General features: G+C 37.3%; 1 protein-coding gene across 1 annotated transcript in view; it reads left to right on the forward strand.

Moving 5' to 3' along the window:
* Positions 1-24324, forward strand: part of LOC117171730 — a 120283-nt gene extending 95959 nt beyond the window's left edge. The window contains exon 2 of the mRNA XM_033359295.1: positions 23663-24324. Within this exon, the coding sequence (XP_033215186.1) occupies positions 23803-24237 (435 nt within the window). The 5' untranslated portion in view covers positions 23663-23802 and the 3' untranslated portion in view covers positions 24238-24324. The remainder of the gene's footprint in view (positions 1-23662) is intronic.
* The last annotated feature ends 112 nt before the right edge of the window (positions 24325-24436 follow it).

The following is a 24436-nucleotide window of genomic DNA, read 5'->3' on the forward strand; positions in this document are numbered from 1 at the left end:
AGCGCATGGGCCTAAATTTTGTTTCTAGTATATAAAGTTGGACCTGATACCTAGCGCGATAAAATTAATTTTATTTGGATTAGGTTGAATCTTGGATGGAATGCAGTCCTCGTGGACCTACATTAATCCACCAGACTATAGCTGCATTTATCAACCGATTGTCAATATGCAGGGGCCTGAAGTGTTCATGCGTTTCTTCACCTTCACGTTAGTGTAATTTCTTTTAGGATGATCCGATTGGACTTTTATTATAGTGTTTTGGAAAGGTATTTTCACGTAATTTAAGACATTTTTTGAAAATTAAAATTGATTTTTTGAAAAAATCCTATATTAAAAAAATTTCTATTAAAAAAATAGCTTTTTTATACTCTTTAAATTCATGTAGAATAAAAAGTGGGCCGCGAATTTTTTCCCGGTAAAATTTAGATTTTTACGCTCGAGGGTACCACATTAAACTTCCGCAGCGCTGAAACACGGATACTGTCCGGTCTAATGTGCCCTAAAATTACATTTAACTTTTTTGAGTTGATTATCTGTGCAAAAATGTATAAATTATGTTATATATTTCATCTCTCACCATTTATTTGATTCAAAGTGAGCGTAAAAACCTAAATTTGAGCAAGAAAACATTTGCGGCCCACATTTTATTTTACATGATTTTAAAGAGTATAAAAAAGCTATTTTTTTAAATAGATTTTTTTTATTTGCGGTTTTTTTAATCAATGTCAATTTTGATTTTCAAACAAAAAATAATTTTTTTTTATTCATGGTTATAATAGTCTTAAAGTACATAAAAAGATATTTCCAAAACACTAGGCCTATATTGCAGCCAAGTTTCAACCCGATCAAAAAAAAAGTAATTTTAGGTGGGAGCAGTAGAGCTTGCTCATTTTGTGCGGCTACCATAAAAAAACATTCACTTGGAAGGCCGTTCTCGCATCATTTTGGTAAAGGGTTTTCGGACGCTCACTTTTCAGGGCGTTCTATAGGGTTATAACATATGATGGTTTCGAATAAAGTATTCTCAATCACTCGCAGGGTACATCTTCACGCGGAGAATTCACCGTTCACAGGATGGCGAAAAAAAACATGGGCATTGTTTTTTACGCAGTAGCAAACCCATGGGCTATGGTAATGGTTTTACTACTCGTCGTGCGAACATTGATCTGTGCATGGTAAAGACTTTCCTACGCTACTGAAAATTCCTATATAGGTTCCTATATGGGAACCTACTTAGGATCCTATATAGGATCCTACATAGGAACCTATATGTTTCATCTATATGTGCCACCTATAGGAAATGACATAGGATACTATATATACTATACTATATACTACATAGGATATATATCCTACGTAGGTTTCTATATAGGATCCTACATAGGATACTTTATGTTTCACCTACATATATATATGTATTCCTATATAGGAACCTATAAAGGAATTTTCAGTAGGGTAAACCTACTTATGATGTAATATACTACTAATATTATCAGTTTTTCTAGGACAAAATCTCATCCTTAAAAACCTTAGAAACCTAAGCTCATTTTTTAGCCTACAGAAATTTTCTTGTACTCAAAATGTACCTACACAAAAACTGAAAAAAATTTAATCAATTAATTCAAGGTGGAACATTTTATTTGCTAACATCTTCTAATTTTTTCAGGTAAATTTTTATTGCGATAATGTTTATACAGGTTTAACATAATTTTAGGATAGTTTGAAAACGTTATAAAAATATTGGAATTTTTGTAAGATTGCAAAAATGAAAGTTTTACCTAAAAGAACTCAACACTTTGAAATAATACTTTTTTTAAACTCTGCATAATATACGGATAGCGAAAAAAATATTATTAGCGATTTTTTAAAAACTCTAAAAATTACGATTTTTCAGGGTTTTATGGCACTATTCTAAAACCCTTGTAGCTTCGGTTGTGTAACATGATCTCACTCATCCCTCGACACCACTCCCCCATATCCTACCGGAACCTACCTATCCCTCAGAACGATACTTAACACACGGGACTTCAATTATCCCCCGGGACCACACCTAACCCTCCGGACCCAACCTTTTCCATGGGAACCCACCTATATAAGGGGATTATACTGATCCCTGGGAACCCCATTTATCTCATGAGACCCCACATACCCCTCAGGACACTTATTTATCCCTAAGGACCGCCCTTATCACTCTTATGTAACTTTTTCTTAGATTCCTTTGGTATAAAGGTAACAATCGTTATTTTTTTCCTTACTTTTATTTTAAAAAAATACTAGGATCATCAATTGCGCGTTATATGATATTATCATTTGCAGGTAGAAAAAATTTTGAATACAAAATGAAAATTTCGAGTAACTGTTTTTTAAAGTTTCTAAGCACTTTTAAAAAAATTTGAAATCTTTTAAGCTATTTTCATAAAATTAATTTTTCAACATGAAAAATAATTATAAATTTTCCCAAGGATCTTATTATTTATTTATTTATTAATATTCTGGGTTGAGACCGTCACAACCCCTGACGCTTAGGTGTTCCCATTGCTTCCCCTTATAAGCCTTAAGCATGGCCCTAAAGCCCTATCCATAAGAAGAGGACCGCAGCTACGCTGTTGGCTGATATTTCAGACTCATTCATACAGTAACTGCCTGTGGGCGCTACACGTTTCCTCGCAATCGCAGGGCAGTGACAGAGAATATGAGTAGTAGTCTTATTATCCTTTCCGCACAGACGACAGAGGGGACTTTCTTCAAGCCCTATCTTATGTCTGTGATACCGGAGGTTTCCATGTCCTATAAACATTTCGTTTCGGATTTCGCGACTTCATTTCGCGTCTTCATTTCTCTCGAGCTTAAGTATTTCTTTCGCTCGATGAGGGCTTAGCTTTGAGCCCAAGAGTGTTTTAGCCTGTCTGCAGCCAGAGACTGAATACCACTTACTCTGATGTTCCTCGTTCAGCCAACTGTAAATACCGTCAGTGACCAACCTACTGGAAATGCCTACAACTGGCTCAGATCCAGTAAAATTTTGCTTTGCTACTATCTTTGCTAGCCTGTCCGATATCTCATTGCCCCTGATGCCACTGTGTCCAGGGATCCAGAGCAGAGTGACTTGGTTTTCTGTCGCTAGATTATTCAGTGCCTCAAATCACTCCCATAATAGTAGCGACGTAGTCGTTGTTCCATTCAGAGCCATGATAGCAGCCGTGCTATCTGAGCAGAATCAAGTGTTTCGTTTCTCGCCATACTTCATTGCCTTATAGGCGCACTGAATCAAGGCCATAATCTCGGATTGTAGAACTCCTGCGTAGGACCTCATCACAATTGTAAAGCCCGTTCCGTTTCTTCTACGATATACATCTGCTCCAGCGTTCTCCTGGTTCTTGGAGCCATGCTTAAACCAGCTGTCTCCATCACTGGGCAGGTGTGCCTCACCGTTAGCCCATTCGTCTTTCGTGGATAGACTAACTCGGTACTTCTTGTCGAAAAGGTTATCACATGTGGACATTTTGTCCCTAAGCATGCTCAGTGTCGGCCTCCTCGCGATGTCGATTGGTATCTGCATAACTGTCGAGTTACTGCTATCGTTTACCATATTTAATCTCCAGGCCGCCTTCGCAGCCACGGCCTTTATGGTGAGATGAAGGGGCACCAAGCCTATTAGTACCCCCGAGGACATCATGGGTATCGAATTCGAGGCACCAGTGATACCTCTCAGAATCAGTCCCCTCATCCTTTCCAGTCGGGACTTCATAGTAGACAGTTCGACTCTGCTCCACCAGACGACTGCCGCCTCGGTTATTCTGGATCGGAGGATCGCTGTGTAGATCCACATAAGTGTCTCCGGTTTCAAGCCCCAGCTTTTCCCTATGGCTCTCCTACAGAGCCAAAGAGTCGCTACCAGCTTCTTGCACTTGTTTTCCAGGTGCTCGTTTCATGATAGCTGCTTATCCAAAATGACTCCTAGATATTCAGCTCGTCCTTTGATTTTCAGTTGTTGTCTAGCCAATTTTAATGTATTCGTGGTTCCCCACTTATGCCTTCTGGTGAATACAACTGCAACCGGCTTGCTCGGATTGACTGACAGTCCAGTCCTCTTACACCATGAATCTACTATTCTCAGTGCTTGCTGCATTACTTTAAAGAGCGCATATAGATTCTGACCGCGCACAATAACCAGTATATCGTTTGCATAGCCTATAAAGTGGTGGTCCTGACTCGTGAGTAGATGAAGCAGTTCATCCACTACTAGGCACCACAGCAAGGATGATAAAACACCTCCCTGCGGACATCCCGAATCAATGTTTCCACATAAAGTGGTATCACCCTTAGTCGTGGATAGATTCCTATTGGCTAACACATAGCAGGTTCATTCCACAACTGCATTAGGTACACTGAGTGCGATCATGGCCGCCCTGATCACCTCTCCAGAGGTGCAATAAAAGGCTCCTTCGATATCCCTAAAGGTTCCAATCGCGAGGCCTTTGTGCTTCAGTTGCCCTTCAATTAGGTTAACTGCTGTGCTCAGGGCCGCATCAGTCGAGTGATCAGCCCTATAGGCGTGTTGTTGCTTGTGAAGAGGACTACTTGACAAGACCTTATCGTGGATATATCTGTCCACCAGTGCTTTCACGGTTTTTAGTAGGAAAGATGTGAGGCTAATGGATCGGAAATCCTTGGGTGAAGTATAACCGATCCTGTCTGCCTTTGGAATAAAGACTACTCTCGTACCCCTCCATGCCGCCGAAATATAATCCAACGTCAGACAAGCCCTAGCAAGTCTCACAATTGACCCAATGATGATCTCACCAGCCCTCTGTACGAGGGCTGGATATATACCATCCGGACCGTTTTGCCAGAACTGGTATGTCTGAACCTCTCTCTGGTTTTTCTGCGAAGCTATTCGAGTTTCGCATTCCACCAGTGTGTCTGTTCAGCCTTTTGACCTTTTAAGGTGGACAATTACTTTCATAAGTAGATTTGATGGCTTCCGTGAAAATCTCGGCCGCCATCTCCTGAGTATCCACGTCTCTAATTTACCTGGGCACCCCTGAAAGTGCACTTCTTATTCTGTGGAAAAGTGACCCCAGTCCGTTCTTCTTGGATTTCTGAGCCATTTAGGGCCTATGGGTACAGCAGATTTCAACACAAACTCTATCTGTGAGTGATCTGAGAGAGTGGGTTCATGTAAGACTCTCCACTTCTTGATGTTATCTGCAACACTACCGGTGCAGAAGGTGATGTAAATGACTTCCTTCCTGACCGAATTGTGAAACGTCGGGGTGTTCCCCGTATTAAGAATATCTAAGCCAGTCATGATTAGGTATTCCAATAGGTCATTACCTCTTGAGTTAATGTCCGTGCTATCCACAAAGTATGGTGGGAGCTAGCATCGCACCCCACCAGATGAAGAAAACCCCTTACCTCGCAGTATTTCCACCAGTGCGCGTACCTTCCCTGGTGAATGGTATCGCTATCATATGGAAAGTAAGCCAATCCCATAACTAGCCTTCCTGCTCCTTTAAGATCCGTGACTATCACCAACAGATCTCTGGCACATAACTCAAGCAGCGGGACAACGTTGACTCCCTTCGCCACTATGCAAGCCCATGGATTGGCCGCCTTGGGGTCCCAGTAATAAAAACCAGCCCCCTTAGGCCCCTAATGGCATCTTCAACTAACCAGGGTTCCTGGATTAGTGAGATACCTGTGTGCCTCGCAGCCATGTCCCTCTGAAAAACTGCAGAGGCGCCTTTGCTGCGATGCAAGTTAATCTGAGTAATAGTAAGAGTAGGAGCAGTCATTTAGGTCTGATCTCGATCTTCCTGTCCACCGACAAGCTCCTCCTGCCCCTGGCTGGTAATTTTAAAGTTGACCCGTCTAAAAAGGTAGAATGGTCTGTTGTTGAGAACCGCAAGAGCCCTCACCTGTGACTCAGGAATTTGCACAACTAGGAGATGTTTGAACTCTCCAACTGTGACCTCTTCCTGAGGCCTATCGTGCCTGAGGATCCGCCAGGACGCTGTCTTAAGTGACGGGTTGAATCCCTCCAGCCGACGGAAGATCACATGCGGGTCTACCAGTTTGCCTGGGAACCACGCTATAGCCTTAACCATCCTCTGGAACAACTCAACTCCACCCACCTTAAGAGATGCGCCTTCCAAAGGCATTGTCTTGACCAAAGTCTTGTGTAGCTAAACTTTAGCCACTGGATCAGCTGTCACAAATACAAAAACCCCTCCCCTGCAGAAAGAGGTCTTGCATTTTGGCTATTTATCTGGGGAAACTCATTCGAGCGTCCTCCATGTAGCCTCCGTGAAGAGCTCTAACTGCTCTTAAGTGAGCGGCGAATCCGGGTATCTCGTCTCTGTCACCGCCGTCGTCAGGGGGTCAGTACTCTGAGCGGCCGTCAGTCAAACCCCCGACGACTCCCTGTTCATCGGCTGCTGGACCGTCTTGTGCCTCTTCACAGGCTTAATGCCCCTGGTTAAGTGCCCTCTGAGCCCCTTCCTCGCTTTTGAGCCTCAGTGCTAATTATCGGCGTTGTGGTCGCCGATGTGCCATATCTGCAGCTGCTCTACTATCACGCTGCGCTTGTCTCCTCAGTCTCCTTTTCAGGTAACTGTTGATGCTTTTCTTCTTATTGGGGGACTGATTGGCCACTCCCGTTTCCATAGCCTCATTCAGAGGGACCGTCACACCCTCAGCTCCCGGAAGAGCTAGGGGCACAGCCGCCGCCTGAGTAAGGCTTGCCGGAAAGACAGATTGGGATGAAAGGGTTATTCTATACCCGTTAAGACCCAGCTCCTGCAGAGCTCCGCATGCAAGGGTAAGACTAATTACTCGGGGAGGTCGTCCCGTGTCTCCGTGAGGCCGTTAGGACACTTTCGTAATCCCTAGGTGACAAAGTGCCATGGGCACGATCACCATGAGTATAGACTCATGGCTTATGGGAGGTGGTCACATTGAGCGAGAAACTCAATGTATATCCGTTCGCAGGCCACCATACCAACGGAGCGCTGTTTCTTGGTCGCTGTGCGGGCCGCTGGTCATTAGCGTGTCGATTCCAGAAATTGGAGATCGGTCCGGGAGAGACCTCGATCCAGAGATCTAGAAGGCCCATGTTAGCTAGGCTCTTTCACCCTTCTATCATACTACAATCATGCATACCAGGAGAGCCCGTTTATAGGTATTCTTTTCAAAACACCCAGAAGAGCCTGTTTATAGGGGTCCTTTCATCCATATCCATACACATGCAGGCCGAGGTCCGTTTGACCCCCATGTCCCATATGCTTAAGCCTCTCCACTAACAACAAGGGCTTACAGCCCCTAGGGGACGCCCAAGGATCTTAAGGAGTCATTTACAAAATACGTGATACGTTCAGGGGGAGGGTGTCCGTCAAAGTTTCATTCTCTATATTAAGAACAATAAAAAAAGAATTATTCAGGGGGGAGGTGAAATTCTAGAAAAATATTTCATGTATTTTTTAATAAACTCTATTTCCAAGTTTTCAAAAAGTTACATTATACTTTAAATTTACAGAACTCTTCTCAAATTTATCTTTGCCTTTGATTTAAAAAAAAAACGAAAAACTGGGACCAGGGAAATCCAAATGAGTAAGAGATCAAGTTTATTTATAATAAATTTATTTAAATTTCACAAGATTGTGATGTGACTCGATTTCTTAGTCGTTTTCAGTTCTTAGTCGAACCTCTAAAGAAAGAAGACTTTTAAACTATTATTTTTTGAAAACATTTGAATAGTTTTTATTCAAACTATACTTACAGGTAAAGTTTGATTTATTCTTTACATTGTAGTAGTTGGCGTTAAAGGCTTTTTAAATGATAAAATTGATAAGGAGAATCTGGAACCGCAGTTTCAAGTTTGTGAAATGTGGGTTGATTTTCTGGGGTTGGATCGAGTGGTAGTTGATGATATTGATGATTGTGTATTCTCTGATACTTATAGAAGATATTTATCCCATTATTCAAGAGCACTCACTCAAACACAAAACACTTCTACGATCTATTGGCGGGGATTTAAATTTACAACAAAATGCTTTAGATAGAATTTTCCAAGGTCTGTACTGATTTGATGCAGAATCTGTTTAAGACTCAGCTTTTTGGTCCTTAACCAGCTGCTTGAAGCTCTTAAAACAACTCGGATTTTCATCAGATCCATAATATGTCTACAAGAATGCCTGGTTTGATATAATATGTTTTAACCACAAAAATTAAAGGCAATTATGTTGGCCAAAATAGAGATTTTCTCGAAAAACGTTTGTGTTTTTTTTACATTGCAAATTTTCTTACTGGGTCTATACTAGGTAGGTGTATTATTTAGTATTATTAACTTTCTCAGACTTAACCTGAAAGACGAGCATTGCCCCTTTTGGCGCGCGAGCACGTGTTCGCCGGGGGCAATTTTCGCAAACTTTTCCAGATCCTTAGCTGTCATAGCCAGAGCATGCCAATTAACGGGAGTTTATCCTGTGATTCGGGTCGAGGAATTTCTCCCCGCCCAACTGATTCCCTTTCTGAGAAAGTAGCCATCGCCGGTTTGTTGTTCCTTTTCCAGAAGTCCAAATCATGCGACCGTGGTAATGATTCTTACAAAGCATGCGAAATCAAGCGCAAAAATTCCCTAGATTTTGACTGAGCCCTTTCTACACCGTTTCCTGCAGGCGATAATAATTCCATGAAAAGAGGTGAAATCCCCCCTGATAAAAATTTACAACATATGAACAATTCCATATTTCAAGCACAAAATCCAAACATTTCAAAAACTTAATCACAACACCAACACCAACAACAGTCACACTCACAATAACACACACAATTACACTCCCACCTGGGAAACAAACGCAACTAAAATTCTCAAAACATTAAAACCAAGGATAAAAGTCAATAAACACGACTCCGCTACAGCGATAAATAAATCACAATGCAATATAACAGATCAGCCCATGTGAAGGTCATAATCCAAAGAAACGTGCCTCTGAGTGAGCCACGGAGGATCTTAACCCCAATTCCTAGGGTAAAGCTTTCACTCTTCTGTACTAAGAAGCTGTGTTAAATATAGATAGTCAGGGCTTTGGATGATTATGCGTAGCGGTGTAAGCACAAAAGACGCGAACAGAATCCTCAAAAACTTTCACACTTTAAGGGCATGCGATACTCAGAAAATTGTTGATTTTACCAGTTTTAGGTTCCCCCGGCTTTTTTTCTAGAATAATATATATTTTGTCTTAAATTTTGGGAAATGATAGCGAACATGCTAATGGACGTCCCCACACAATTTGTTTGTGTTTTTTTATCAAAAAATTTTTGATATTGCTAACAACGTGCGTGTATATTTCGAGGTTATGTGTGTTACAATTATCCCGAGCGTTTGTTCCAAACTAAACAATATTTTTGGACAAATTCTTTGGACTTACAAATCAACATAGTAACTAAACTCCCGGAACTAACCTTGTTTGCAGGCAACCAAAAAAGTTTATTTGATTAATAATTTGCAGATTATCGGAAAGCCGGGGAAACTGTAAGTATCACATGCCCTTAAAAAGAAGGGCTATTCACTTTTGTCCCAGCTAGCTTCGTAACCTGTCATGGTATCGTGAAATGTATTAAAAATTAAATGTTGGAAATGAAAATTCAAGACAACCTAGAGATCCTTGACTGCTTGAGAGACACGACCTCAGCGGTGAATGTTCGCCATCTCAATCGGAAGTTAACCGACTAAATTACTTACGCTAAATTAATTAATTAACTAAATTAATTTCGCCCCCTACCCAAATCCAAATAACTTTTGAAGGCCTAACCCTACCGAATAAGGTTAAAATCTTCAAGTCCGCATCATCAGTTCGCATTTTTACCCCACAAGTAAAAATGTGTCTTAAGTGTCTTAGATACGGACACATTAGCTCTAACTGCCGTTTATCTGTTCATTGCAAACAGCGTGGTTGTTTCAAGACCCGCAGTGAACAGAACCCCTTGGCATATGCTACCATACATGGAGTTTCTTTTTCCGAAGCAAAGGAGGTTAATCAACCCCAAGAACAAATCCAGGAATGAGCCTCCTTATCGTCAATCCACTACATTCGTAAACTTCTCCAACCATCTTGATTTGAACGAGGTCCTCGCTCCCATATTGCTTAATCATGCTTATGCAATTCCAACTCGATCGTATTGTGAAATTATAGGTTCACACCCTAAACCCCTTCGAAAAGCGAAGTAAAACAAGCTGCCACCAACATCGCACACTAATCGCTCGGCTTCTAACTTCTCCTTTCACACTAAGGGAAGGAGTCATAGCTCATTGCTAAATAATTTTGCCTTGCATCCCTCAGCTTCTAAATTTATTAATAAGCCCACTACCGACGTTGTAGCCAGAATCCACAACCTAGTTGAGTTGACAGTTTTTCATAACAAATTCCCTACACACTTTAGACGCTCCAAGATCGACCCTGCTCGAAATTTACAATAATATAGTGAGCTCCGGGCTATTCCCCTCTTAGTGGAATAACTTTTTGGTCATTTTCATTCCAAAATCAACTCCTGGTAAATTTCAGCCAATTTCATTCGCGTATTATCTCTTTTAACTTATAGAAAAGCTTTTGTACCACAGACTTATTTGGCATCTGGAACATAAGTTTATTTTATCCCCTATAGTATTTTTACCGTATACTGATAATTGAGTTTCACCTCAAATTCAACTTCTTTTGGGACGCTTATGTCAGGATAGCCCATATCCAGTGGCTCTTTTACAAAACTTCGCAGATTAAAAATTTCAGGATTTTTTAAATTTATATACAGATGGTTCCAGGTTTGAGACTGATGAAACCACAGGTATGCCCTTTGATGGCAACCTCCTGCTCTTGGAAAATTTATAAATTTGCTACAATTTTGTCCACAAAAGCGTATGCAATTCTCTACACCCTAGATTATATTATTAAAAATCACTAAATCGGTTTTTCGGAGTCGTTAAGCATCATTACCAGATAGCAATTTTCCGGCACACTGACTGCACAGTTCTGGCAGGTTCTGAGAAAATATCAGCAGGCCATGTCGGTACACCTTGAGACAGATGCGGATGCATATGTTGCTCATTACGTCGTCACACAGTGGGAGAAAATGCACTTTTTTAGTTAAAAAATATTTAGAGCCTTCAATTTTAGTCCGATTTGGAACTTTTTTTAAAGAAAAGTTCATTATATTCTAAAGAGCTTGGTGGTCCAAACTTTTGTCTCCTCTATTTGCTTATTAATCATTTTTCCACTCAAAGTATGCAAAAACTGAAATTTTGTACATAAACATTTTTTATGTTTCAATAACTGATTAGGAACACTTTATATTGTCTTAAATAAAATTTTAGCGACTCATAGAATGAAAATAATTTGTTTATTATTCTACTAATTTGTTATAAACAAATTTTATGAACAAATTAGATCAAAAAATTCAATATTTTTGCCCTTTTGCATAAAATCATTTTTTTGCCCTTAAATATTTTAAGCTATTGGTCGAATGACTTTCAGTTAGAAAATACTAGAAAAAATAACAATAACCACTGTTATTAATCATTCTTGTGACAAAATATTTAAGCTTAAAGTTATATCAAAATAAAATTTTCTTTGATGGCAATAATGGGTACAGATATTCCTGAAAATAATATATCCTCGATAATATTTGACAAAATGTAACAACCTGAATATTTTTAAACAAAGAAGGTAAAAAATGTTTAATTTCGTCAGTTTTATGTAGCAAAAACCTGATTTCTTTAAATGAAAAATATAATTTTTTTCCTTAGCCATGGTATCCAAAGTTATGCTTTGTTTTAATAACTTTCAGTTGTTTCAATATACTCTTTCAGAAATATGCACATTGGACTAAGAGTTTTCTTTTCACAGTCGTATTCTTTTCTGTATTACAATATACTTATTTTCTTTATTTTTTTCGTTTTCTAATTCTGGGATTTTGTGTTAATGATAGATATAAGTACTAAATAATTTTAGGCAATTGTGAAACAATTTGCTGGGTTTAATATTTATCCAATAAAAGATTTTCCCGTAAGACAAAATGGATGCTTTGAAAGTTCTTAATAAGACCCTATCCGATTTTTTGTTTTCTAATTTCAATGGAGGTGTGGAAAATTTGGCGAAGTATTTAAAAAGAGAATTTATTTTAAACAATAAACAATTGAAAAATTATTTAAAAACAAATTAAATCATGTTACCAAGTCCGTAGTTTTTCTACTAATTATGTCCGTACGATGAGAAATTTCTAGTCATTTTTTTTATCACAGAGTAGGTCTAAAAATTTTTTTTCTTTTATGGTACAAATGAGCACATTTCTTGTCTTTTCACTCTGACTAGACAAAGAAAGAAAGAACTTGAGAGTAACGATCATATCGATAAACTTCCGAGAGTTAGTCGTGTATAAATTCAAATGCCGTTTTAGTTGTATTCGTTTTTTAAGTTAAAGACAATGGGGGAAAAAAAATTCCTTATACGCAGAAATTTCTTCAAGAGTGAGAGAATGATCCAGTTTTAAAAGATTGGATTCAAAGCGTACCATCGGATGTGATTTGTGCGTTTTTTAAATAATGTAAAAGTGTATTGAAAACACACCACAAATTGCTTTGTGACCACACAAAATTGAAAAAACACGAAAAAATAGTCGAAAATTCCTTTCGTTCCTGAAATGAAACCAGTAAGCGAAACAGCAGCAGCTAAAGCGGGCATGGCTCTATTCGTAGTGAACCATTCTTCTTTGCGAAACATAGACCCTCATTTCATTGATCTTTTGAAAGAAGTTATCAGTGATGGCTCTTATAGTTTATTAATTGACGAGTCCACTGAAATCAGCGTGACAAAAAAACTTAGTGTGAGCATAGTTTACGTGAGCAAATTAAAAGGAAAAAGTGTGTCCACGTTTTTGTGTTTGAAATATTTGAAAAAGGTGATGCAGAAACAATCACTCAAACTTTAAACGAAATTGTCAAAGAATTTGGCCTCGACTTGGAAAAAATGGTTGGAATCGGAACCGACCATGCTGCTGTTATGACAGGTAATTATAAATTAATCAATAACTTTTATTGTTTTTCAGTAAATAATCTACAATTACGTTTTAATATATGTTTATTTCTTCTTCGATTATATAATATTGATCAAATAAATTATATTTCGTCATATTATTTACTTACATTGACGTGAGAACAAAAATGATTTATTTATTATCATTTTATTAATTTCATTATTAATGAAATTATTTATTTCTGCATTTGGTTATTCTATTAATTTCAATTTTCTTCTTCAAACAAGTTCGACTTTTAAATTTTGTGTTTTATATCATAATGTAGTTGTGAAAAAATGCTAATTGAGCAGTAAAACATATTAGAAATCGAAATTTGGCATATTGTAATATATTTTGTTTCCAAATGGATATTCTATATCAGCATATTTTTTAATATAATTTGAAGGTATCAAATTACTAATTTCAACATATGCTAGATATATTTGTAGACAGATTTTTGGCTTATTTTTGAAATGTTTTGTGGATAAAGTATTGATTTTAAATTTATTAAAAAGAAGTGATTTTTCGTGCGTGTCAGGAAAACATTCTGGAGTCTACGCTAGACTGAAAACTGCGATTCCACATCTTATTCTGATATGTCTGCCACTCAATTCAATTGGCAGTCTCGGAGGCTTGCAAGAGCTCGTTACCAACACATTTGGAATTCCAAATTCCCTAAATCAGGGAAAGAATCGATTTTCACCACTGTACTTGTTGATATGCTCAAGCATATCACAGTATCGTTTGTTCGTGCAGATTTTATTCATGAGGCATTTTTTGTAGATCATCTGACAGGCAGGGAAATTTCCAAGCACTCTACAATGCCTTTAATAATGGCGCAGATCCGTTGCAAATTCCAAAAGTGGCTGCGACCAGATGGCTTTCCATTTATCCTGCGATTACTCTGATTAACAACCAATGGATAGAACTACGTCTACATTTTGAAATTTACAAAGGACATGACAAGTGCTATGCGGCTGAAGTTCTTTTCAACATGTTCAATGATGGCCTGAATGACCTTTATCTTACTTTTCTTAAACCCATTCTTGAAGAAACTCAAAAGGTTAACATTTTTGTATGTTTATATTTGACCAGAGCACAGAAGTAACTAATGGACACAATATTCCTGGAATATGCTAAATAATCAAGCATGCAACACTACTTATACATACATTAGAATATACTAGGAAATGATTAAGAATTTTTTGGGCATATTCTTACAATATTGTATGTTATTATAGTTGTCTTTATAGAGTACAGAGAAATTAATTTTATTCGTTGATGTACATATTATTGTTTTTACAGGTTAATAAATCTTTCAAACAAACGACAACAATCCGGTGAAACTTCTCAAATCTCTCAGCCTTCTCATACAAGGAACTGCGAAATTGGTTGTGGCTCCCGGATGCAAAGAGAATTTGCTGACCGTCGATCTCTGGCGAACCGAAAGAACCGAATGGAGCCTCTACAAAGTATCCGTAAAGACCCCATTGGGTTCCCATTCGGTTCCTTTAAAAAAAACTAGAAAAAACAGCAAAAACAACTTTTAAATGGTTGAAATTCGGATTCTACGTTAAAATTCCATATACAAGGTCACGGAAAAATCGCAATAGTTTTTTTTGCAACGGTAAAAAGTTTTAAAAAATATAAGACGTACAACGCCTGTTGACTGCTACACTTCAAACGCATCGCCTATAAGTAGCAGTCAACAGGCGTTATACCTCTTATATTTCTTCAAAACTTTTTACCGTTTCAAAAAAAAAACTATTGCGATTATTCCGTGACTTTCTATAAAGAATTTGAACGCAGAATTCGAATTTAAACAATTTCAAAGTTGATTTTGCTGTTTTTTTTTTAGTTTTTTTTTTAACTAGGAACCGAATGGGGACCCAATGGGGTCTTTACGGGTACTTTTTAGAGGCTTCATTCGGTTTCTTCGGGCCGCCAGGGATATAAAGGATTTTTTGCATCCTAACCCGAATCTTGGTTTTGCATTCGAACAAAAAATGCAAGATGTTCGGAAAATAGGTCTTATCAATGTCGGGGATGAAATGTTCATTCGTAAAAAATGTATTGACTTTATTGTTGCTTTATTTAACCAGTTACAAAGTCGACTTCCTGATAACATTGGCATTCTTGAAAGTGTTTACCTTCTTTCATTTGACAATTGCTTGAAGAGTGTAAAATCGCCAATCACTCTACTTGCTAAATTGAGAAATGAAACTGTGGAAACCATAACAAAAATGGAGTTTCAGTGATCAAAAATCTCTTTCATAGAATGGAAAAATACATACTAGCAAGACTGTTCCTTTTCGGATTCAGGTTTTTCGTTGCACTGATGCAGAGGACGAGAACCCTTCGGCAGATTTGGCAAATTTCACAATGAAATGTTTATGTCTTCCGTGGTCTAATGGAGAGATTGAAAGAACTTCCAGTCAAATGAATGTAGGGAAAACACCACACAGAAACAGAATGAATGATGAAACTTTGATTGCCATCCTTGATATTCGTTTTGAACTTCGAAGAATGAATATGTGTTGTTCGAATTTCAAATATCCTCCTTCTGCTCTGTCTCGTGTAGGAACTTTTTCTGCATACAATAAAAAAATGTACAAACCAACGAAGCGGAAACTTCGAATGCCTCAACTTTCTCTTCAATTCCAGCTGTTGCTGAAGTCGAAGATGAGTTATTATTCGATATCATTCAAAGAGTACAGCCATTTGAAGAGCATGACTTGATTTAAAAAATTATATTTTTAAACGAATTCTGTGATTTGAACGAACTGTAAGCTTTAAAGCTAGTCGAGGGCTTTGCATTATTTTTAAGCCTTAGTTGTCACTTAAGATCTCAAATACTATATTTTTCATATTTGATTAATTTATCCTTAAATTTTTTATACATACAGTACAAGTCCGATAACTTTCCAACTTCGGGGCTGTAGGGGCGGAAAATTACAAGAATTGCGCACTTATCGGATGCCCCCTCTAGCAGCATGATATTAAGTGCGCGCATGCGTAAATCATGGACGCAAATTATTAGCAAAATAGCACACGTAGTGGGAGAACCACAATTAGTGTGCGTGCCGTACGTGTGATGACGTTTTAAGGGGAGTGTACACTTATCGGACAGCAAGTTATCGGACTTCTACTGTATAAACTAATAAGTACGTATACAAAATTTCGTTTGACTACGAAAATGCTCAAAAATATATAATATATATTTAAATATGCACATGTATTCCAAATAATAAAAGAAATATATATCTTATGAAAGCAGCTCGAAGTATCTTCATTTGGTTATTTTTACATTTTATGCAGAACAATATTATAGATAACTCCAGTTCCCAACACAGAAACACATACTATACACGATAAATTCTTATTTTTCCCGATTTTTACCATTTAAATACTCTTTCCGCGGAATTTGAAAGGTCTAGTAGGGTTCTAGTGGGATTTCTGTCTTCGTCTGGTAGGAATGTCTTGCGCAGACTTGGCAACACTGGTTATCAGGCAAATATTTCAGTAGAAGCGATCAAAGAGACGGTCAAAGTCAAGCATTCCGAGATTGGAGGACAAGCTCCGGAATCCAGCCCCAGTACTTACGACACTACTTTTCGGTCCGCGTTCAGCGAGTCAGACGAGCTCCTGAGTTACAAGGACACAGAACAGAAAGATGTGTAGAAAGTGGTGGAGCTAGATTCCTCGGGCCGACCGTACGCTTCGAAATAGGCGATTTAGCCTGGACTAACAACATGAATGATAGAGATAGACTTGGAGTTAGTGGGAAGACTTGCGTATATTTTTCAGAAATTAACAAGTACAGAGCCAACTGGCTTGGAAACATTTGAAACATATACTATGGAAACCACATAACTGTACGTACGTTTATATCCTTGGTACTACATGCTTGCCCATAAGATATTATTACATGGACCTGATGCTCTGAAACATTTTCTTTTATCAATACGACAGTTTTCCGAAAAAGCAGGTGAAGCTCGGATTAAGACTGCACGAATATTTGAGAGTTCAATTCACGCAAGTTTTCTTATATTGCTACTAACACTGAAGCACACAAACTGTTAGTGAGTTCGGATCCATGTATCAGTTACGAAAGAAGAAATATTTCAACAATCAAAATTCATGAAAAAGTACTTGTTTTTCTGCATTCATTAACAATCCCGTTTCCTGAGATGAATCTGTGGAAAATTGGGGGTTGATCTACTAAGTCGGTGGGCTATGGCCAAAAGATTTTGTATTGAGTGAATGTTAGCATGCAGTGTTATGGTTCAATCTCAACCTATTGCGATTAAAAACCCGATTTTTCACAAGTGAAACTGCCAAAATATTGAATTTGTTTATATAATTTGTTTATAAAAATGTGAATTGTTATATTTTATGAAACATTAATAAATATTTATTATTTTAAGGAATACCTGAAGTCGTTCTGGTCCTTAAAGAAAATTGTACACCCAGAAAAAATTTTTGTTAAATCAAAGAAAATTTGTTTGATTTAAAGAAATTTTTTGTTAATTTTTTAAATTCGATTTAAAGAAATATTTCATTCCTTCAAACCGCTTATTTCTTTGAATTATTTAGGTTAGATCGTGCTGTATAAAAGTATCTATTTACACGGTACAAAGCTGCTATGCTTTCTGCAAATCCCTACTATGCAAGGCGCATTTGGTAATGTTTCAGATAACAATCATGCGACGCACATTGCTCGCATGCGTGTGAGACAGGCTGTGCGAGACATAACGCACGCATACTGTCATCACCTGTCGTAATGATGTGATAAGTAGGTAGAGTGCATGCGTAATGTGTTTCATATCGCCATTAAGGCGTACTGCACGTATGACTGCGTATGACAGGCTGTCTGCGATACACGCGTACGTCCATCCTGCCAACAATTAATTATTAATCCCATATTAACCATCTAATTAAATCTTAGATGTATTGTTAAATTGAAATATTTGAAATTCCCTCATATGAAAAAATTAGTAAAAATGATTAACCTGCCTTTTCCCAAAACGAATGTGAAAATTTTCCAAATACGGTTCTCAACTTTTTATATTTAAATTATTTTCTTTTTAAATCACGTTGTAAGTAAAATTATAATCTTGACTTACTTATTTTTCATAACTGCAATTTGTAATTTTAATTGCATAATATTTAGAATTACTATTTAGAAATTTGTTGAAATATTTGCAGAAATGCATCTTAAATCTTTAATCGAATTGTTTTAATTGAAATACTTATTTTTTAAATAAATTAATGCATTTTAATTCTTAATTGAATTTTGATCAATTTTATAATGATTTTCATTCTTTCAAGTTGAAACAACAAGTTTAAACAGCGCGTTCAGTTTTTGAAAACTATGACGGCCGTCGCGCGACGCACTAACTTAGTCTCCCAACTCTCCCCTGACCCTTTCTGACCAACGCAGTTTTCCGCGATCAGCACGCATCATCCCGTGTTTTTAGTGCTCAAAATCAAAGTTTTCCCAATTTTAGTTCCGCGTTTTATTATAATATAGTTAAAGTTAAGTGTTTGCCGGTGTTGGCGCTTTGGTTTTTTTATACTAGTTCCTTGGATCAATCCAGTTTTAACGTCAATTTCGTACAAACATAAACTTATTTTTTTCTTTTATTATTGCGCTTTTTTATTTTTAGAAATCTACTCAATCAAATAACAAAAACGATAATCTTTATGATTGCATTGTGTATAGCATAAAGCATAAAGGACCCGCACAATTTACATTCAAATCCGGCCCAATCACTGACAATTACTGAGAATCACTGACAATACTAGAAACACTGGTAAAACCAGTCCAGATAATAAGGGCAACACAATGACACTGTCCTGATAATAATAGGCGAAATCATGGCGTTGCCCTGCAATTTAAATACTGTTCGACATATTAAAGGTGGAAGACAGTTCAGTCAATGATTACAAGACTGTAGATCAGTCTAGATATCAAAAGAAAATCCAGTTCAATTACTAAAGGCAACGTAATGGGACTCCCCTGGAAATGTGAAGATTTTCTAAAATAATCATGGCAAGTCCAGTCGCTTAAGACAAGACTATAAATCAGTCCAACCAACAAAGACAAGACATGCTATTAGTCCAGAACCGATCGGACCTATTTTAAGGTATTATTGTACATGTAAAATTGCAGCTAGAACCCTCGATTCATGTGCCCACATTGCGATCATATTATGGTATTTAGGGTATGCACGACATCAGCCACAGCGGATCAAATATCCTACGACTGCATTGCTTGAAAATGTCACTGATGCAGGTTACAGACATTAACAAGCCATTAGCGAAGCCTGCTTGCATAAAACGCCCAGCGTAGACAAGCTTGTCCGAACTGACTGAACTAATAATATCTCTTGTATTGTTGGTTAGCCTGATCTATAGTATTTTCTTAACCAGATGAACTTATAACATGTCTTGCCTTTGTTCTTTAGACTGATTTATATTCTTGCCTTAACCGACTGTACTAATAAGATGTCTTGACTTTGTTGGTTGGACTAATTTATAGTCGTGTGTTAACCGACTGGACAAATAATATGTCTTGCCTTTGTTGATTGGACTGATTTATAGTCTTGTCTTAACCGACTGGACTAATAACATATCTTGCCTTTGTTGGTTGGACTGATTTATAGTCTTGTCTTAACCGACTGGACTAATAACATATCTTGCCTTTGTTGGTTGGACTGACCTATAGTCTTGTCTTAATTATCTGTACTACAAAATATCTTTGGTATTCCAGAATGTCTTTTTCCTTGATTACTTTGAAAAATCTTCACATTGCCAGGGCAGTCCCATTACATTGCCTTTAGTAGCTAAACTGGCTTTTCCTTTGATAATTGGACTGATCTACAGTCTTTTATTCATTCACTCAACTGTCTTCCACTTTTAATATTTCGAACTTTATTTACATTGCCAGGATAGCACCATAATTTCGCCTATTATTACCAGGACAGTGCTATTTTGTTCCCCTTATTAGCTGAACTGGTCTTCATAGTGTTTCTAGTATTGTCAGTGATTGTGCTGATCACAGTTTATTGACAAATCTGCACCTCATCTTCAAGTTTCAAGCGGGACATTAGATTCGCTTGTTATCATTTTTTTTGCGTTCAGCCCCACCTATCTCGAAAAATATTGATTTTTTGGAATAGTACCCATTAGGATATTTTGATAAGGAAACTTTGAACTATATTATATTGCAATTTCAGCCAATTTGACCGGGGCCGCATTTTAATGTAAATTGTATCAAGCATGCGAGTAATATGCCACGCAATTGACTGCGCGTATGTCTGCTCGGGTGATGGCGCGGCGTGCGGGACAATCCACACGCGTACGAGTCAATACGCCATCATCGTGCGCGCACATTGTTATCTGGGCTGGATTTAGAAAATTTTTCTACGATTCAAAGAAACAATTCGCTTATTTCAATTTACCGACTCTAAAGAAATAATTTCTTTCATTGTCCCTAGTAACTTTTTTGAATCAAAAGAATTTTATTTTAAATCAAATTATTTAGGCAAATAATTTTTTTAAGGTAAAGAAACTACGTGACGTCATTTACTAAAATAAAATGAATTTTCCTTCAATATAATAATATTTTTATGTTGAATCAAAAGAACCTAGTAAAAAAAACGTTTTTTTTTTCATTCAATAAGAACTTTTTTCTAATTTGAAAAAATCTCAAACTTCAATATTTTGCCACAAGAATTATTTATAACAATAGTTATTATGAACTTTTTAATTAGTTTTGTAAGTAAATTTTATTCCTACATTAATATGAAGCACTTTTAGCAAACAGGCTATTTTTTACTTATAATAAGACTATTTGCTAGTTTGTTCCTAAGATCTGTTTAGAACAAGTAAATGTAATAGCGAAAAATTTATTTATATTCATGGAGTCCCTGAACATTTAATTAGGACAATATAAAGTTTACCTATTCATTTATTAAAGCGCAAAAAATTGTTATGTACAAAATTGTAGTTTTTTCATACTTTAAATGGAAAGATTATTAATAAAAAAAATAGTGGAGATAAGAGTTCAAAGCGTCAAGCCCATCAGAACTTAATAAACTTTAATTGAAAAATTTTTTAATCAGACCAAAATTGAAGCATCTGGACATTTTGAACGAAAAAAGTGCATTTCCTCCCACTGTGCGACAGGCCCTTGCCGATACGGCATGCTGGCATCTTGCTGTTAGCATATGCCCTACCATCGAGCTTCCACACTGCAGTTATATGTTCGCTTAAGCGAAGAAAACGGCAGCTGAATTGCATCGAGAGCTCGTAAACAATTTACGGATATGATGCTCTAACTAAAACAATGTGCCGTGATTGGTTCCGTCGCTTCAAAGACGGTGGTTTCGATGTTGCCGACCGTCCGGGTAAAGGAAGGCCAAAAACCTTCGAAGATGCTAAATTGGAAGCATTTCTCAATGAGGATCCGTGCCAAATGCAAGAAGAGCTTGCTTCAGCAGCAAACAAGGAAGTGTTTTCTTCATTGCGTCATGACGGGTGATGAAAAATGGATTTATTACAGCAACCCAAAGAGAAGAAAGTCATAGGGACTGCCCGGTCATGCTTCTAGTCTTCGGTTCTGCCGAATATTCACGCATCAACACTTGCCGCAAATGACGATTATTTAGCCAGATTACTGTTGAAGCCATCTATTGACAAACAGCGGGAACTTAGTTGCGTACCTAACATTGTCGTAATCTCGCTTATTTTAGGCGTTTACATTTATTTGTGAAAGTTATAGAATGTAATAAATATCCATTTCCAGCTATATGAATTGATAAATGTGATCCAATTTGGTTTACATTGGATTCACGCGATCAAAATCACGAAGATCATATTGTTATGAAAAAAATGTATTTATTTGGTTAATTCCGAAATCTTTAATTAACAAATCGGACATCAAAAGAAATGGCAATCGACAGGCCGCGGTCGCCTCGAAAATTAGTTCGTGGTATCAAACTGAAACATTCTTATATCCTTCGCGATTAATGAAGGGGCAGTAGTAACTGGAAATTTAAATTAGTATCTCACACAGAATAAAGTAATATCATTTACAGCTTCCAAATCTAATTAAAGATAAAAAATGGGAAATTATCAGCAATGATCATAAAATATTTAATTTACTGAAAGAATTATTAAAAAATATACAGTAATGTTAAATTATAGCAATCAGAAAATAATTGTATCAATTCAATTAAATCTAGGTAGATAATTATAACAATAATAATAATAAAATCAGGGCTGCAGGAACTGCAAAGAACTCTGAAAATAATCACAGTTACCTGCTGATTGTGTATATGTCTTCTGTGTCAACACGGCCAGATGCTCAAAACGCTATAAGTCCTCAATAGGTCCTGCAGCCTGGCTGCAGTCACTGTGCGCTTACAAGATAACATGCACTCTATGTTTTGATCTGCTGATTGTGCGCGGGTATCGTTTGTCGACACGGCCTAATGCTGGAATGCTGCAGCATAATTTTTATTTGGCAATAAAAGCGTGGCAGCTGTATGGCTGAGCAATATTAAATCGTATATCATTGTAGTAATCAAGAATAGACTGCCGACTCTGGCCAAGCTCAATCGCTCAGTAATGCTAGGTAATGCTAGATGCCTGCTCCTAGACTCCATTGCGCATGGGGCCATATCCGAAAATTACTTCATGACCATATATACAAGGCTGTTGAGGAAAGTATGGTGTACTTCTCACCAACAAATACCTACTTTACTACTTCAAAACACGCACGAGAAAAAGAAAGATGTTATATTCAATCTGCAAGCAGTAAAGTACGCTCATTTTGTGCGCTACCATACTAATATTTTTTTCCAACACTTGCGTGTAAATTGCGACTTCTCTAGACAAATAGAGTGGACACAAAAAAGTTGATTACAGAGAAATCGGGGGAAAACAATTGTAACACATGCGTAGTTCACGATGTAAAAATTCTCTGTGATTAATAAATTTCGCTTTAATTCCGCCCACTCTGCGTTAGGAAATTACATAACGTGAGATTGTAAGAATGGCTTAGAACTATTGCAACTTAACCTGAATATGTCTGCGTTATCTTGCGATCTTCTCTCAAAGGCATAACGATGTCGGACTTTTATACAGATGTTGGAAAAAATATCATGTGCACCATGGGTGATAGTTGATTTCATTTTTATATCGTCCTAGGCGTATAACACTTCCTTCGATATGTGCTCTTATATATTTTAAACTTCTAACTACCAAGATTTTTATTAAGACATCTATCCTCGAGCCTCAAAGAGTCGAGTGTGGCGAAGTATCCTTGCGCATACTGAAAAACGAAAAATATCCAGTAAGAATGATCGCCCCAGTCTTTCACACCATGACTTGACTGCCGTGGAAAATAAAAAGAAATCCCGTAACTTAAATTTCGGATTTGGTACCTGATCTACAACTGTGTTCCATTGAAATATATATTTTTTTAAAAAGCAGTGATGACGCTGTCGTATTGTGTAACGCCATAAACTTTAGGATAGTATTTAATATTTCAATATTAAAACTCACCTATTACTATTTTTTCTTACAGAATTAAGTTCGCAGGCAGAAGTATATCGAGGAGCACCGCTCCGAGGACCACCACTCCGAGGACCAAGATCCGATGCGGAATTAATTGCATCATATTCACGCATATATCATTCTATCGACATAGTACGATATTCACATAACATGTCACCAAAATTATTGTCGATACATCGGATCGTTAGTAATGGTGCACAAAAGTACTCATATTTGGACGACAGTAAATTTTTAGTAATGAAGGGTCCTAGTTTAGTCATTGGATGGTACAATGAAGGTGTAATTGCTCCTCTATATGACGCAGATAACGCAGTGGTTGCAATTAACGTATATTCCGGACGTAAAATTATAATGAATGATGCATCTCAAAAGCTAATGGGTGTGGGTCGTCGTATGCCTACTCCTTCGTTCGATGCACGATTTGGATCCGGAAGACACATCTACCATGGAAGACACGACAGCTACAGCTCCAGCTCAGATAGCTCCAGCTTCTACAATAGCCCCAGAAACAAATTTAATCCAAAGCGACGTAACCTCGGTGGGTTCTTTGGAAGATGTTTGGGCAGGTGTAATTCGTTCAGTTAAGAACCCGTCGAGATATCTTGCAGTGAGAAATGCTGCACCATTTTCCGAAAGTTTTTAGCAAGCGTGTTTTCGTATGTCTTACAAATTTATTTTAAATAAAGTTTAAACCATTTTTTAAATAAATTTTGCTTTTAAATATTTATGCAACAGATTATAAATATACAATTGCAAAGTTTAGGTGCATTCACTATGTATGTAT

The sequence above is a fragment of the Belonocnema kinseyi genome, chromosome 4, assembly GCF_010883055.1.
Source record: "Belonocnema kinseyi isolate 2016_QV_RU_SX_M_011 chromosome 4, B_treatae_v1, whole genome shotgun sequence".
NCBI lineage: Eukaryota > Metazoa > Arthropoda > Insecta > Hymenoptera > Cynipidae > Belonocnema > Belonocnema kinseyi.